General features: G+C 52.2%; 1 protein-coding gene across 2 annotated transcripts; it reads right to left on the bottom strand.

Annotated features, from left to right (window-relative positions):
* Positions 1-5,383: 5,383 nt before the first annotated feature.
* SELENBP1 (selenium binding protein 1) lies at positions 5,384-14,020 on the bottom strand. Of its 2 annotated transcripts, none has more exons than XM_026447773.2 (12): positions 13,922-14,020; positions 10,760-10,816; positions 10,489-10,601; positions 10,050-10,235; positions 9,246-9,366; positions 7,808-7,990; positions 7,364-7,542; positions 6,861-6,939; positions 6,657-6,778; positions 6,282-6,374; positions 6,007-6,125; positions 5,384-5,785 (listed from the first exon to the last, which is right to left on the bottom strand). In XM_026447773.2, the coding sequence occupies exons 1-12, from the start codon at positions 13,923-13,925 to the stop codon at positions 5,623-5,625; spliced, it is 1,419 nt and encodes a 472-aa protein (XP_026303558.1). In that variant the 5' UTR covers positions 13,926-14,020; the 3' UTR covers positions 5,384-5,622. The 2 variants fall into 2 exon arrangements, with proteins under 2 accessions (XP_026303558.1, XP_026303557.1); XM_026447772.1 differs by having other exon boundaries at positions 10,760-11,037; positions 13,922-13,974.
* Positions 14,021-14,650: the final 630 nt, after the last annotated feature.

Genomic DNA, 14,650 nt, shown 5'->3' on the forward strand with positions numbered 1-14,650 from the left:
TTCATTAGCAATTTTAATTTCTCCTCATCCAGTGGTCTTATGATTTCACCTTGCCTCCATTTGCTTTGTGATATTTTATTACCTTGTGAAGCATGTAATCTCTGTGACCCACACCCTATTCGTGCACTCCTCTCCTTTTGAAAATCGCTAATAAAAACTTGCTGGTTTTACTTTGGGAGGCCGAGACGGGTGGATCACAAGGTCAGGAGATCGAGACCATCCTGGCTAACACGGTGAAAACCCGTCTCTACTAAAAGATACAAAAAACTAGCCGGGCCAGGTGGCGGGCGCCTGTAGTCCCAGCTACTCGGGAGGCTGAGGCAGGAGAATGGCGTAAACCCGGGAGGCGGAGCTTGCAGTGAGCTGAGATCCCGCCACTGCACTCTAGCCTGGGCGACAGAGCAAGACTCCGTCTCAAACAAACAAACAAACAAACAAACAAACAAAAAATTGCTGGTTTTACGGCTTGGGGAACATCACGGATCCTGCGGACATGTGATGTCTCCCCCGTACACCCAGCTTTAAATTTCTCTCTCTGATGTTCTTTCCCTTTATTTCTCAACCCAGCCAAGACACTTAGGAAATAGAAAAGAACCCATGTTAAACATCGGGAGTGGGTTCTCCTAATACAACTTGGCCTCCCAAAATGCTGGGACTACAGGCGTTAGCCTCTGCACCTGGCCTAACTTGTTCTTCTGTTCCTTGTATCACCTATAAACTGATGAGAGACCTAGAGGCTTGATCAGACTCTTTTTTTTTTGAAATGGAGTTTTGCTCTTGTTGTCCAGGCTGGAGTGACTGCAATGGCGCGATCTCGGCTCATTGCAACCTCCCGGATTCAAGTGATTCTCCTGCCTCAGTCTCCCAAGTAGCTGGATTACAAGTATGTGCCACCAGGCCTGGCTAATTTTTTGTATTTTTAGTAGAGATGGGGTTTCACCATGTTGGCCAGGCTGGTCTCGAACTCCTGACTTCAAGTGATCTGCCTACCTTGGCCTCCCAAAGTGCTGGGATTACAGGCATGAGCCAACACACCCGGCTCCCCTTTTTTTTTTTTTTTTTTTTTGAGACTGAGTCTCACGCTGCCACCCAGGCTGGAATGCAGTCACATGACCTCAGCTCAGCAAAACCTCCACCTCCCATGTTCAAGCGATTCTCCTGCCTCAGCCTCCCAAGTAGCTGGGACTACAAGTGCACGCCACCATACCTGACTAATATTTGTATTTTTGGTAGAGATGGGGTTCGCCATGTTGGTGAGGCTGGTATCGAACTACTGGCCTCAAGTGATCCACACGCCTCGTCCCCCCTAAGTGCTGAGATTACAGGTGTGAGCCACTGTGCCCGTCCCTTTTGCTTGTTTTCTAACAGGAGTGTTTGTTTTCTTACCGTAGAGTTTTTAGAGATTTTCATGCATTCTAGATACAAATCTTTCATCAGATATGGCATGAGTCCTTTAGACACAGCCCCAGTTGTCTTTTTTTTTTTGAGACAGAGTCTCGCTCTGTTACCCAGGCTCGAGTGCAATGGCGCGATCTTGGCTCATTGCAAGCTCCGCCTCCCAGATTGAAGTGATTCTCCTGCCTCAGCCTCTTGAGTAGCTGGGATTACAGGCGTGTGCTACTTTTTTTATTTTTAGTAGAGATGGGGTTTCACCATTTTGGCCAGGCTGGTCTCAAACTCCTGACCTCAGGTGATCGACTCACCTCTGCCTCCCAAAGTGCTGGGATTACAGGCATGAGCCACCACACCTGGCCGCCCCAGTTGTCTTAGTAGTTTCCCTGCCTTCAGGTATGGCAATTGCTCTTACCAGAATGAATAAGATGAATGGGATGGAATATTGTTGAGTGGAATTTTAGCTTTTAGGAAGAGATAGAAATGATGTAGAACTACATTATCCTTTCTCATTCTGAAGAACTTTGGTTATTGAAGAGAACAGGGCAGAGACCAAGGAGAGAAACTTATGGTAAAACCTTGTAAATCCCAAGGCTCCCTGTAACTCCCTACTCATCTTGAGCGCTTCCTTTATATCCATTTATTCATTAAAGCATACTAAGTGCCAACATCCAAGCTAGGTACTGGGAATTAACAGAGAGTTTCAATTCAAAGAGACATGTGTTTATGATGACGTTAAGTGCAGCAGGCTTTGTGGGTGTTAAGATGGGCCCCTGGCCTGGAGGAGCCAGGGAAGGAGGTTTCCCAGAGGATATGAAAATCTGGCTTGGATGGCAGGTGAGGCAGAATGAAGGAATCGGGACTCCAGTTGAGGTGGACGTCTCAGAGAGCATGTTTAAAGTCCTCAAAGGGAAAGTATGGTGTATTCCTGGGGTGGTGAGACCATATTGGGGGTCCTAGGCTGCTCCAATGTTTAAAAGAAAGATACCTTTTCAGAAGACTTAAAAGAATGTAAGTCAATACCTGAATGTTGTTTAATATTGTCTAGGTAGAGAATAAAGGAGTCAGTAGAATTACCATTTGGGCTGGGCACAGTGGCTCATGCCTGTAATTCCAGCACTTTGGGAAGCCGAGGTGGGCGGATCTCTTGAGTTCAGGGGTTCGAGACCCGCCTGGCCAATATGGTGAAACCCAGTCTCTACTAAAAATACAAAAATTATCCAGGTGTGGTGGCACATGCCTGCAACCCCAGCTACTTGGGAGGCTGAGACAAAAGAATTTCTTGAACCCAGAAGGCAGATGTTACAGTCAGCCAAGATCATGCCACTGCATGCCAGCCTGGGTGACAGAGCAAGACTCTATCCAAAATAAAATAAAATAATAATTACCATTTGGCTGCTGTCTCTAAGCCAAATTTCTATTAGATTCCTTCTATAAAGAATTGAGCCAGGTGTGATGCTTACGTTAGGCTGCAGCAAGCCGCAGTTGTGCCACTGCATTCCAGCCTGGGCACCAGAGTAAGACCCAGTCTCAAAAAAAAAAAAAAGAAAGAAAGAAAGAAAAAGAAAAAAAGAATTGAAGCCTGGGCATGGTGGTTCACTTGTGTAATCCCAGAACTTTGCAAGGCTGAGGCAAGATGATCACTTGAGCCCAGGAGTTTGAGACCAACCTGAGCAATATAGGGAAACTTTATCTTGAAGAAGAAAGAAGAAAAGAAGAAGAAGGAGAAGGAGGAAGGAAGGAGAAAAAGAGGAAGAAGAAGGAGAAGAAAGAAGAAGAGGAGGAGGAATAAGAAGGAGGAGGAGGAGGAGAGAGGATGAGGTGGAAGAGGAGGAGGAGAAAGGGGAAGAGACAGAGGGAGAAGAGGAAGAAATGAAGAAGAGGAAGAAAGAAGAAGAGGAGGAGGAGGAGGAGTACCTAGCACAGGGAAAGGAGACATCTCTGAGTAAGGTTCTAAAATACCATCTGGGTGAGGAGACAAGAGTGCCATGACCTGGCCTGTTGGATTGGTTCACCATGGTGTTCCTAGCCCTCCTGTGTGGTAATGTTCCTGTATTCTAGGTAGAGGTGACACATTTAACCTCCTGATATGGTTTGGATCTGTGTCTCCATCATATCTCATGCTCAGTGGTAATCCCTAGTGTTGGAGGTGGGGCCTGGTGGGAGGCCTCAAAGGCATTTCAGAGACCTTTGCAGCAGCTCCTCCCATCACAGGCCCAGAGGCCTAGGAGGACTGAATGGTTTTGTGGGCCATGTCCAGGGCCCCCCTGCTCTGCACTGCTCCTTGCATTCCAGCTGCTCCAGCTCCAGGCCGTGGCTCAAAGGGGCCCAGGTATAGCTTGGGCCACTGCTCCAGAGAGTGCAAACCTAAGCCTTGGCAGCTTCCATGTGGTGTTAAGCCTGAAGCTGTGCAGAGTGCAAGAGTTGAGGCTTGGGAGCCTCCGCCTAGATTTCAGAGGATGTATGGAGAAGCCTGGGCTCCAAGCAGAAGCCTGCTACAGAGGCAGAACACTTATGGAGAACCTCTACTAGGGTGGGGTGGAGGACAAATGTGGGGTTGGAACCCCCACACAGAGTCCCCACTGGGGCTCTGCCTAGTGGAGCTGTGAGAAGAGGGCCACTGTCTTCCAGACCCCAGAATGGTAGATCCACTGCCAGCTGGCACCCTGCAGCTCGAAAAGCCACAGGCACTCAACACCAGCCCAGGAGAGCAGTCATGGGGGCTGAACCCTGCAAAACCACAGAGGCAGAACCCAAGGCCTTGGGAGCCCACCCCTAGCACCAGTGTGCCCTGGATTTGGGACATGGCATCAAAGGAGATTATTTTGGAGTATTAATATTTAACTGCCCTGCTGGGTTTTGGACTTGCATGGGGCCTGAAGCCCTTTCATTTGGCTCATTTCTCCCTTTTGGCATGGGAGTATTTACCCAATGCCTATACTCCCATTGTATCTTGGGAGTAACTAACTTGTTTTTTATTTTACAGGCACATAGGTGGAAGGGACTTGCTTTTTCTCAGATGAGACTTTGGGCTTTGGACTTTTAAGTTAATGCTGGAATGAATTAAGACTTTGGGGATTATTGGAAAGGCATGATTGTATTTTGAAAGGTGAAAAGGATGTGAGATTTGGGAGGGGCCAGCAGCAGAATGATATAGTTTGAACCTGTGTCTCCAACAAATCTCATGTCAAATTGTAATTCCCAGTGTTGGAGGTGGGGCCTGGTGGGAGATGACTGGATCATGGGGGATGGGTTTCTCATAAATGGTTTAGCACCACCCCACCTTGGTACTATCCTCGAGATCATGAGTGAGTTCTCCTGAGATCTGATTGTTTAAAAGTGTGTGGCACCTCCCCCTCACTCTCTCTGTCTCTTGCTCCTACTCTGGCTATGTGATGTTTGTGCTCCTCCTTCACTTTCTGCCATGACTGTAAGTTGCCTGAGGCCTCCCGAGAAGCTGGGCAGATGCCAGCGTCATGCTTCCTGTAGAGCCTGCAGAACCATGAGCCAATTAAACTTCTTTTCTTTATAAATTACCCAGTCTCAGGTATTTCTTTATAGCAATGCAAGAGCAGCCTAATAAACCTCCCAACAACTGAGTTCTCCCAGTAGTCTTGCCATCAGTGGAAATTTATTACACTATACAGAACAGGGGTCCTGGGGTCTCCTGTGTGTGAGGGAGCATATTACATTGTCTTGGGAGTGATGGGTGAGATTTTTAGGTTCATTAAAAGAAAGCATGGGTTAAAAAAACAAAACTTCAGAAACACCAATGTACATTCTCTACCCCCAGGTCTCCTTGTGACAATCACCCCCAAAATTTTCAGATTCTGTCTGGCCATAAAAGTGAGATTTTGGCATTATTATTATCACTGGTGTGAACTAGTTACCATAACCCCCCCAGAGGCCTCTTTAGCCTTTTCTTGTGCAAGATACAAAGCATAGACAGAAGAGGAGACACAGGCCTCGGGCCCCCAAAGACGAGGCCATCTGAAGAACAGGGTCACCAGTTTATTTCTTGGTGTCTCCAAGAGCTCATGGAAAAGCAGCACAGTGAGCAACAAGCAACAGTTGTCAGTAAATGGATACCACTCAACACGTTACCGCAGTCTCAGCTTGGCTGTGTGGTACATGCTGCCAAGGGTTGGGTGCCAAGAGAGAGCAGAATGAAGCCAGGTCCCCAAGGAAGTGAGGGCTCAAAATATGGACTGAGGGCGATGAGAGTGGAGTTCAAATCCAAATGTCAGAGCTACAATCGCCCCCAGGGTAGCGGAGTTCATGGGCGAGGGCTGGGCCTAGAGGCTCCTTTCCGAAGTCCACCAGGAAGTTGGGGTTCAACTTCAGCCCTCCTTTTACTGTGTCTACATCAACCTGCAGCATCACAGAGCCTTCCCTGGTGGAAAAGGGGAACGGGGTAAGGGAGAAGTCAGAGGTGGCTGCCCCCTTCCCCTAAGATTTTAGGGGAAGGCTCCTGAGGAACAAGGAATGACCAGGGTCTCGATGGGCCATCTGTGTGGTGGGGTACAGGGGTCTCCCTAAGGAGTCTTCAGAAAGCCAAACGACCCCTCTGAAAGAGGAGGGCTGGGGAGGTGAGCCCATGTGTCTGCTTCTCACCTGATGAGATCAGGGTAAAACTGCTTATCCCAGGCGCTGTACAGTGATGTGGTCACGTAGAGGCGCTTCCCGTCCAGGCTGAGCTGGATCATCTGAGGGCCTCCAGCCACCCGTTTTCCCTTGGGAAAACCAGGGGTCAGAGCCCAGGGTAACACACAGATCCTAGGCACCACCCCAGGCACCACCCCAACCCCAAGAGTATGCTCAGGTGCTCCCCCACATATTCCTCAAGCTTGGGTCTGAGGGGTCCAGCAAGTAGGGGGAGAGGCTCTTACCTTGACCACCAGGGGCTCTGGCTGGGACTTTAGTTCCTGGTCCTCCAGCACTTGCACAGGGCCTCCCTTAACAATGCTGCCCCCGAGGAAGAGCTGGATGGGGAGGTGCAGAGGATAAGGAGGACCGTAGTGGGAGGCGCACATATTGCAGGAAGAGCAGCTTGCCTGACTAGGATCCCTCTTTCCTTTCAGACATGCTCTGCATGCCCATCCCTGGCCTGGACAGTCCTGGGCCTGCGCTGTCCCGCAGCCCACATGTCTGCTTTTTCTGCACCTCCCTCATCCTCCAGCTGCTTGAGACCATCCACCCCATCCCCAGATTCTCTTATCCTTCCTTCCTTCCTTCCCTTCTGCTCCTCCTGCCAGGGCCCCCACCTGTCCTGTGAGGCGGGGCCTCTGTGGGTCAGAGATGTCATACTGCCTCAGGTCCCCGTGGAGCCAGTTGCTGAAGTAGAGGAAGCGGTCATCCAGGGACAGCAGGATGTCGGTGATCAGGCCTGGGGGTGGGGGCGAGTAGAGCCTTTAAGGACTCTTGTTTCCCAGGCCGAGAATCAACTTTCCCGTGCCCTAGGCACTCACCTGGCATTTCGGGCAGCAGCCAGCCCTTCACTTTCTTGGGGGGCACCTGGATCACCTTCTCCACTGACCAAGTACCTCCCTACATTGAGGGGTGGAGGGTTAGGCTAGCAGAGAGGTGAGCCTATCAGAATTGGGGACTGGGGGTTAGACCTGGGTTGCCCAGACCTGGGAGGGAGAGAATAGATGACCGGCCTTCTTGCCACTAGGATCTAACTCCCTGCAAGCCCCTTTAGGCAGGGGTTGTGTCTGCTTCATCACTGCATTCCCAGAACATAGCACAGTGCCCAGCACAGAAATTCACTGAGTAGTTTTTGAATGAATGAATAAATATGGCCAGTTAGGGTTCAGGCAGAAGTTGGCCTACCACTGAGAGAAGAGAGACAAGGCATGCAGCCTCGTTTTTTTCGTTCCTGGAGATGCCTGGGAGCACCATTACAGAAGCCCGCTTAGGTATAGCTGCTGACGAAACTACTGGGAGGGGAGGGCCAGAGGGCGTATGTCACCTCGTTCTTGTAGAAGCGCTGGATGGTGGAGCTGAGTGCGCAGCCCACAAAGCCTTGGGCAGCATCTGGGTTGTGCAGGAAGCGGATCTCCAATGGAATAAGCCCATCTTTTAGAGACAGGGTCTGCACGATCTCATGGCGCTGCCAGTCCCATACATGTAAGTGGCTCCCGTACAGCCCTGGCGTGGGAGTGGGGCCGGAGGATAGGCTCAGCATCAGGGGTCGGAAGGCATGGGCAGACAGGCCACCAATCAGGGCAGAAGGTTAAGAAATGGATTGGAGGGATCAGGAGGATGCTTGAGCAATCTGAGCATGCAGTGCATTCTATGCCATCTCCCTCAGATTCTGGGGCCACAGGAGGGAAGTGCAGGGGTGGGAGATTTGGAGCAGAAAGCAAGGGGATGTGGGCCCAAGGCTCCTGCTGGCCCGTGGGAGGATTCTCACCAGCCTCCACATCAGCGGGGTTGAAGCCATCTCGTAAGACATTGGGAGCTGCCCACTCAGTGCTGATCATGACATTGTGTCGAGGCTGGTACCAGAAGTCATAGCCCAATGGCGCAGCGCCCCCAGGTCGCTCCCATGTCCCCTTCACCTCGAATGTCTCCCCATCCAGCAGCACAAAACCCCCTGAACAGGGAAGGAAGTAGGGTGGCAGGTAGAGGCAGTAGAGACGCTAACTCCACCCTCCAGCCCTCTCCCACAGGCATGTCTAAGAGGCTGAAAGCCCATTGCCTCCACCTCCACTGCTGGATTTGCCAGCTCCTTAAATTCAGGCATCCAGGGCTGCGGGCACAGTGGCTCATACCCGTAATCTCAGCACTGTGGGAGGCTGAGGCGGGCGGATCACTTGAGGTCAGGAGTTCAAGAACAGCCTGGCCAACATGGTGAAACCCTGTCTCTATCAAAAATACAAAAAATTACCCAGGCATGGTGTCACATGCCTGTAATCCCAGCTACTCAGGAGCTTGAACCAGTGAGGTGGAGGTTGAAGTGAGCTGACATCGCGCCACTGCACTCCAGCAGCCTGGGCAATAGAGCGAGACTCCATCTCAAAAAAAAAAAAGAAAAAGAAAAAGTAAATAAAAAATTCAGACATCCAAAGGGTCTCACCCAGGCATTCAAAGGTGGCCAGGTGGCAGGGGGTGCTTTACCCTAGTGCCCCTGTCTCCTGGCAACTTCATCCCTCTCTCAGACCACAGCAGAAATGTTTCTCCTACGATATCTTCTGGGACTCAGTACCTGGTATTCTGTTGTCCAGCCTCCCACTTTTGGAGTGGGATTCCTCCCAGAGTCTAAGCTCCATTCTGCTCACTACATTTTTTTTGAGATTAAGGTCTCACTCTGACGCCCAGGCTGAAATGCTGTGGTTCAATCACAGCTCATTGCAGCCTCGACCTCCCTGGGCTCAGGTGATCCTCCTACCTCAGCCTCTTGAGAAGTGGGGGTTACAGGCCTGCACCGCCACACCCAGCTAATTTGTGTATTTTTAGTGCAGAGTTGCCAGTGCCAACTCTGTATTATCAGCAGACAGCACACAGACGGGGTTTCACCATGTTGGCCAGGCTGGTTTGGAATTCCTGAGCTCAGGCGATCCGCTGGCCTCGGCCTCTTGAAGTGCTGGGATTACAGGCGTAAAGCACCACACCTGGCCTGTTTTGACTATAACTTTGTACTGAATTCATCAGTGAAGACTCATTTTAATAGAAATATTCAAAACTGAAGTTACTGGCTAACATTTAAAATACTGACTGGGATCTAGCTCACTGGTTCGCCTTGGAAAGTCATTCCATCCTTCCCCTTCCATTCTGTTCCTCCCACAGAAAAATGCTTCCCACATTTCACAGCTGTGGAAGTTTTCATGAGCACATATGCTGGCAGGTACCTTTGCCATTGCCCTTGAGGTCTCCCAGGGAGCTGATCATCACCTCCCCGCTGGCCAGGCAGTGGCTGGTGTGGAGAAAGGCCAGTTCACACTTGGCATGGATGTCCTTGGGCTCAATGACCTGAAAGGGGTGGGGGATGGTGTCAGAATCATACAGGACTGGGAGTCCCTGCTCTTAACCTCCATACTCCCCCTACTTCTATCTGCTGACTCTGTCATTTTTTCCTTCAAAACTTGGACACAACTCTCCCTGTGGGAATATGACAAAGATTCAGTCTGGTAACTTCTACAGAGCAGCAAGGGAAAGTCAGAGAGATTGCTAATAACTCCCCGGGCAGAAAGCGCTGACCTTTCCCCATGTGTCCTGAAGGCACACGCAGCCCTGTGAAACCATAAGCTCTTCCAGGGCTGGCCCACACCAGCGTTCACTCTGTATTACCAGTAGACAACACCGTAAGTGCTTGGCACCAAGAGTGCACTAAACAAAGTGTTGGGAGGGACTGGAGTTTTTAAGAGAAACCCTGAGCTCCTAACCGCATGGGGGGAATAAATGGCTCCCTCCCTCTCTCAGAGTGAAACAAGCCTCCTCCCTCTTCTCCAGCGCCCTGGTCACCGTGCTGGAGGGTGATGACCCAGAATGCCTGGATAGACTCTGTTCTGAGGTCCAACCTCCCTCCCTGCTGCCGAGCCAGATCCTGTGTAAGAGCTGGAGGCTGCTGGTTTAGGTCTGGCTTCCTGCCCGTAAGCTGCCTGGGGTGGCAGGCGTCTTACGGTCCACTGAGCTGGCAAGGGCAGAAGACATGCCTTGTGCAGCTTTGGGGCCCGGGGCTCAGAGCCCACGTCCACCACATAGATGCGAGAGGAGATGAAACTGGGCAGCACCAGCTTCGTGCGCGACTTGGTGCTATCACTGAAGCAGCTGCTGCAGGTGTTCCATCCTGAGTGATGCAGCTCATCCTTCAGGTTGGGCATGGACAGCCGGTGGATGACCTAGAATGCGGGGAGATGGGGTGCTCTTCCAGGCCACGCCTCTGTCCGCTTCTGGAAGAGGGGCCCCTGTGGACCTATTTTGGTTTGGAAGCACGGCACAGGCTGGATTTCAGCACTCCCCTTGTCCCAGGTTGAGCCTGTACATCCATACCCAGGGAGGGCCAAGAAGGATGGCGTTGGGAAGGGGGGCCCCAGGGCCAGGGAGGAGAGCAGCTACGCTCTTAAAGTAGCTGGTGCCCAAGCCCTGCCTTACCTGGCAATACTGGGGAGACTTGGGGTCAACATCCACAGTGGCCAGGTAATCTGGGGCCTCAGTGCCGGTGTTTCGGTAAATGCAGGGCAGGTAGACGATCTCTTCTCTGGGTCCTGCAGGGTAGAAAGCAGGCAGCAGGGACGGCAGGGTGGGAAGGAAAGGTAGGGGAAGTGCTGGGTGTGCCAGAGGGTGGGGGCTAGGTCTGAAGTCCCTCCACCCCTAGCTGTGGAATCAGTTGTAGGGCGCTGACTCTCAGACCATGGGCGATTACCTTTCATGGCCTCCAGAGGGGTGGAGTAGCCGGGTCCACAATTCCCACATTTTGTAGCTGTGGAAGCAATGGGGCACATTGGCTGGGCCACGCTCTGGAGGGTGAAGGCTCCCTCCCCACATCCTGCAGCATACATCCCAGTGGGCCACAGCAGTGCGGCTGGCCTAGGTCCCCAATCCAGCCTCATCGCTCTGGCCTGTCCTCTCTGCCCCCTCAGAGCCCTGATGAGGGTGAGGTTGTGCTGGGAAGAGCTGGAGACACATGACCTGAAGGTAGACCTGAAGGTAGACAGACAGTCCAGCAGGGCCCAGGGAGGGCCGGAGGAGGGCTGATGCAGCTGGGGTCGTGTGGTATAGTGAATATGACACAGACTCGGAGCCCAATCCCAGCCCGCCACTGACTAGCCAGGGGAGCTTGGGCAAAGTACTGAAGCTCCTCGACCTCAATTTCTGCATCCTCTGTAAAATGGAGATGGTAAGAATTCCACAGTGGGCTTTTACAAGAAGTAAACACAAGGATGCAGTTGGTGTGCAGCTCTCTGCTTGTCTGGTCAAAGCTCAGGCACCCCTGGCTGTTCTTGGGGAGCCACTCTCAGGGAGAGAGCGTGGCGCCTGCTCAGCTCCCTTCACCAAGATGTTTCTATATCCGGGGGAGGCCCATTCCTGCTTTTCTCTCCCCTGGGTCCTGATCCCAGGCTGCTAGCCAAGGGTTGGATTACATAACCGAGAGTCTGGGGCTAATAGCAGCTGGAAGTCCTCAGGCCGGTTTCTACCCATGGGTGTGCCCCACTTCCTTTATCTGGAAAGTGAGGTGTTTGGCCCAACTCTGAAGAGCCCAGAGGCCTGCCCACCAGAGAGGTAGGGCACCCTGCCACCCTCCCTATCTCTGAAGTCTGGCAAGAGGGGCCACGCTAATCTCCAGGATGGAAGTCAGCAGATGCGCAGCAGGGCTGGGACATCACAGCTGCCAGCACCCCAGCATCAGAGTTTGGGGCCTGCTGGGGAGCAGGGGCTAAAGAATAACCCAGAGGGGGCGGCAGGCTGAAAGAAACCCTGGAGTGGCCTCCACAGGCCTGGGCCCTGTTTCCTGCCTTGTCCTGTGGCCAATCCAGCCTCTGCCTTCACAGCTGGGCCGCAAGTGAGGAGCTAGGAGTAGGCAGAGTGGGGCCGCCACTGGGGCTTGGGACTCCCACTCACAGCAGCTAAAGGACTTAGGAAGCTGAGAGGCAGCAACAGCTTTCAGAGTCTGGAAACCTGGTTTCAAGTGCCAGGTTTGATGCCCTGTTTCTCCATTTTCTCCTCTTCGTTTATGAAAAGTGGGCAATAATGATATTCTACCTACTTCTCTAGGTAGATATGGAGGACAAATAAGACAATGTATTTCAAAGTCCTTTCATAGAACTGAATTAGGCCATGTGCCGTGGCTCACGCCCTCCCCCAGAAAATGCTAGAAAACCTGAGGGGGTAGCTGGGGAGGGAGCAGTGGACTCTGCTTCATTGTCCCCAGTCTGCACACCCCTCCCCCACCACCCCGCTGCATTTCCCAGCTTAGCCAAACTTTCTGAGGAAGGTGGGCAGAGGCACTGCTGGGAAATGGGATCCTGGGCCCTGACTTGGCTCCATTCAGCAGAGGCTGGGGCCAGGGTGCCTTTCTACACCCTGTAATCCCAGCACTTTGGAAGGCTGAGGCAAACAGATTACCTAATGTCAGGAGTTTGAGACCAGCCTCGCCAACATGGCAAAACCCTGTCTCTATTAAAAATACAAAAATTAACTGGACGTGGTGGCGTACACCTGTAATCCCAGCTACTTGGGAGGCTGAGGCAGGAGAATCGCTTGAATCCGGGAGGCGGAGGCTGCAGTGAGCCGAGATCGCACCACTGCATTCCAGTCTGGGCTACAAGAGTAAAATTCTGACTCAAAAAAAAAAAAAAAAAAAAAGTGAATTACTGTGATTACTGTGTAAATATGGGAAGGGCTGTGACAGAGGACAGGAGAATGCCAGAGAGTGCTTGATGCCTGGAGAGAGGGCTGGAGGTGGGGCAGGGAGAGAGAGAGAGAGAGAGAGATCCAGTTCACAGGAGTTAAGGAGACTGGTTCTGCTACAGAACCTTGCTAAGTCGGGGCTTGGCACCAAATGCCAGGGGGTGGGGAAGGAAGTTGCTGGATACAGAAGGGAAAGGAGATTAAAAAACTCCAAGACATCAAGACAGAGATACAAAAACTACAAAGCCAGGGAGAAACAGAGGGAAGTAAAGGTGCAGAGGAGGAGCTGCCCGCTCTGCAGCCTCTGCTCACCCCACACCCCAGCAACCCCAGCAACCCCAGCCCCAGCATTTCGCAGGGTCAGGCCCAGCATGCCACTGCAGGCCCTGGGAGCATCATTCCTCTTTCTGGGGAATACCCCCCATCTGAGGTATCTCAAGCAAGATCTCAGAGCAGCTTTGGGTTTGGGATGGACCCACGGAAAGCTCTAGTGGGTTTTCCGTGCCACGCTGGCTGCTGGGCATTCTTCCAGCTGAGGAAAAGCCAGCCTCAAGTGGGGAAGGACCTCCCAACCAAACCCCAATTCCTTCTTAGCCTGTCACCCAGAAGCCCACGGATGGAGGAATAGCAGGGCCAAGGGGGATTTAGGGGTGGAGGAGGCATTGAAACAGGTCCCCAGTGAAAGAGCTTGGGGGTCTCTGATTTCCCTCCCAAAGAGCTTTGCTGTGTTGAGTAGCTAGAGAGTGACCTGGGCACAGAAAAGCTTAGACTCCCTACCTCCCTGGAGTGCAAAGTTGGCCCAGGGCTGAAATCAGAATCATCTCTTTTCTATGTGAGGGCCAGGGACCGAGTGGTGTTCTCTAAGAGCCCCCCCCATCTGATTTTCCCAGCTGCAGAAAGGCACCCTGGCCCCAGCCTCTGCTGAATGGAGCCAAGTCAGGGCCCAGGATCCCATTTCCCAGCAGTGCCTCTGCCCACCTTTCTCAGAAAGTTTGGCTAAGCTGGGAAATGCAGCGGGGTGGTGGGGGAGGGGTGTGCAGACTGGGGACAATGAAGCAGAGTCCACTGCTCCCTCCCCAGCTACCCCCTCAGGTTTTCTAGCATTTTCTGGGGGAGGGCCTTCCAAATTAGGGGCAGACAGGGCAGGCAATGTGTGATTGGAAGCCCCTCTCCTTACCCATGCTGCCAACTGGTACACTTTGATCCTGGCAGGTTTGCTGTGCTGGTGTTAGAGGCCGCTGTTCCAGGGAAGGAGCAAAGGGAGGGAATTTATACAACCAACTGGGGGTGGGGCAGGGAAGGAGGAGGGACCAGGCTGTAGCCCAGAGTGAACTACTCAGGGCAGCTGGCCAGGATACTCTCAAGTGGCCTAGGGCAACTGGTGTTTGAATTATGGGGTGTGCGTGTATGTGTTTAAGTGTGCATGTGTGGGAGCCTCTGCTTTCTTTCTTTTCTTTTCTTTCTTTCTTTCCTTCCTTCCTTCCTTCCTTCCTTCCTTCCTTCCTTCCTTCCTCCCTTCCTTCCTTCTTTCTTTCGTCCTTTATTTTGACAGGGTTTCACTCTTGCCCAGGCTGGAGTGCAGTGGCGCGATCTTGGCTCACTGCAGCCTCCGCCTCCTGGGTTCAAGCGATTGTCTTGCCTCATCCTCCCGAGTAACTGGGATTACGGGCACCCACCACCATGCCCAGCAATTTTGTATTTTTAGCAGAGAAGGGATTGCACCATGCTGGCCAGACTGGTCTCAAACTCCTGACCTCAGGTGATCCACCCATGTCAGCCTCCAAAAGTGCTGGGATTACAGGTGTGAGCTGCCGACCCCGGCCAGCTCGTGCTCTTTAGTGAGTGTGTAGATCTGTGTGTCTGGGCATGTGTGTGTTCCTGTATACCTGTGTGTTGCTCGTGCATG

This window comes from Piliocolobus tephrosceles, chromosome 1, assembly GCF_002776525.5.
Source record: "Piliocolobus tephrosceles isolate RC106 chromosome 1, ASM277652v3, whole genome shotgun sequence".
Lineage (NCBI taxonomy): Eukaryota > Metazoa > Chordata > Mammalia > Primates > Cercopithecidae > Piliocolobus > Piliocolobus tephrosceles.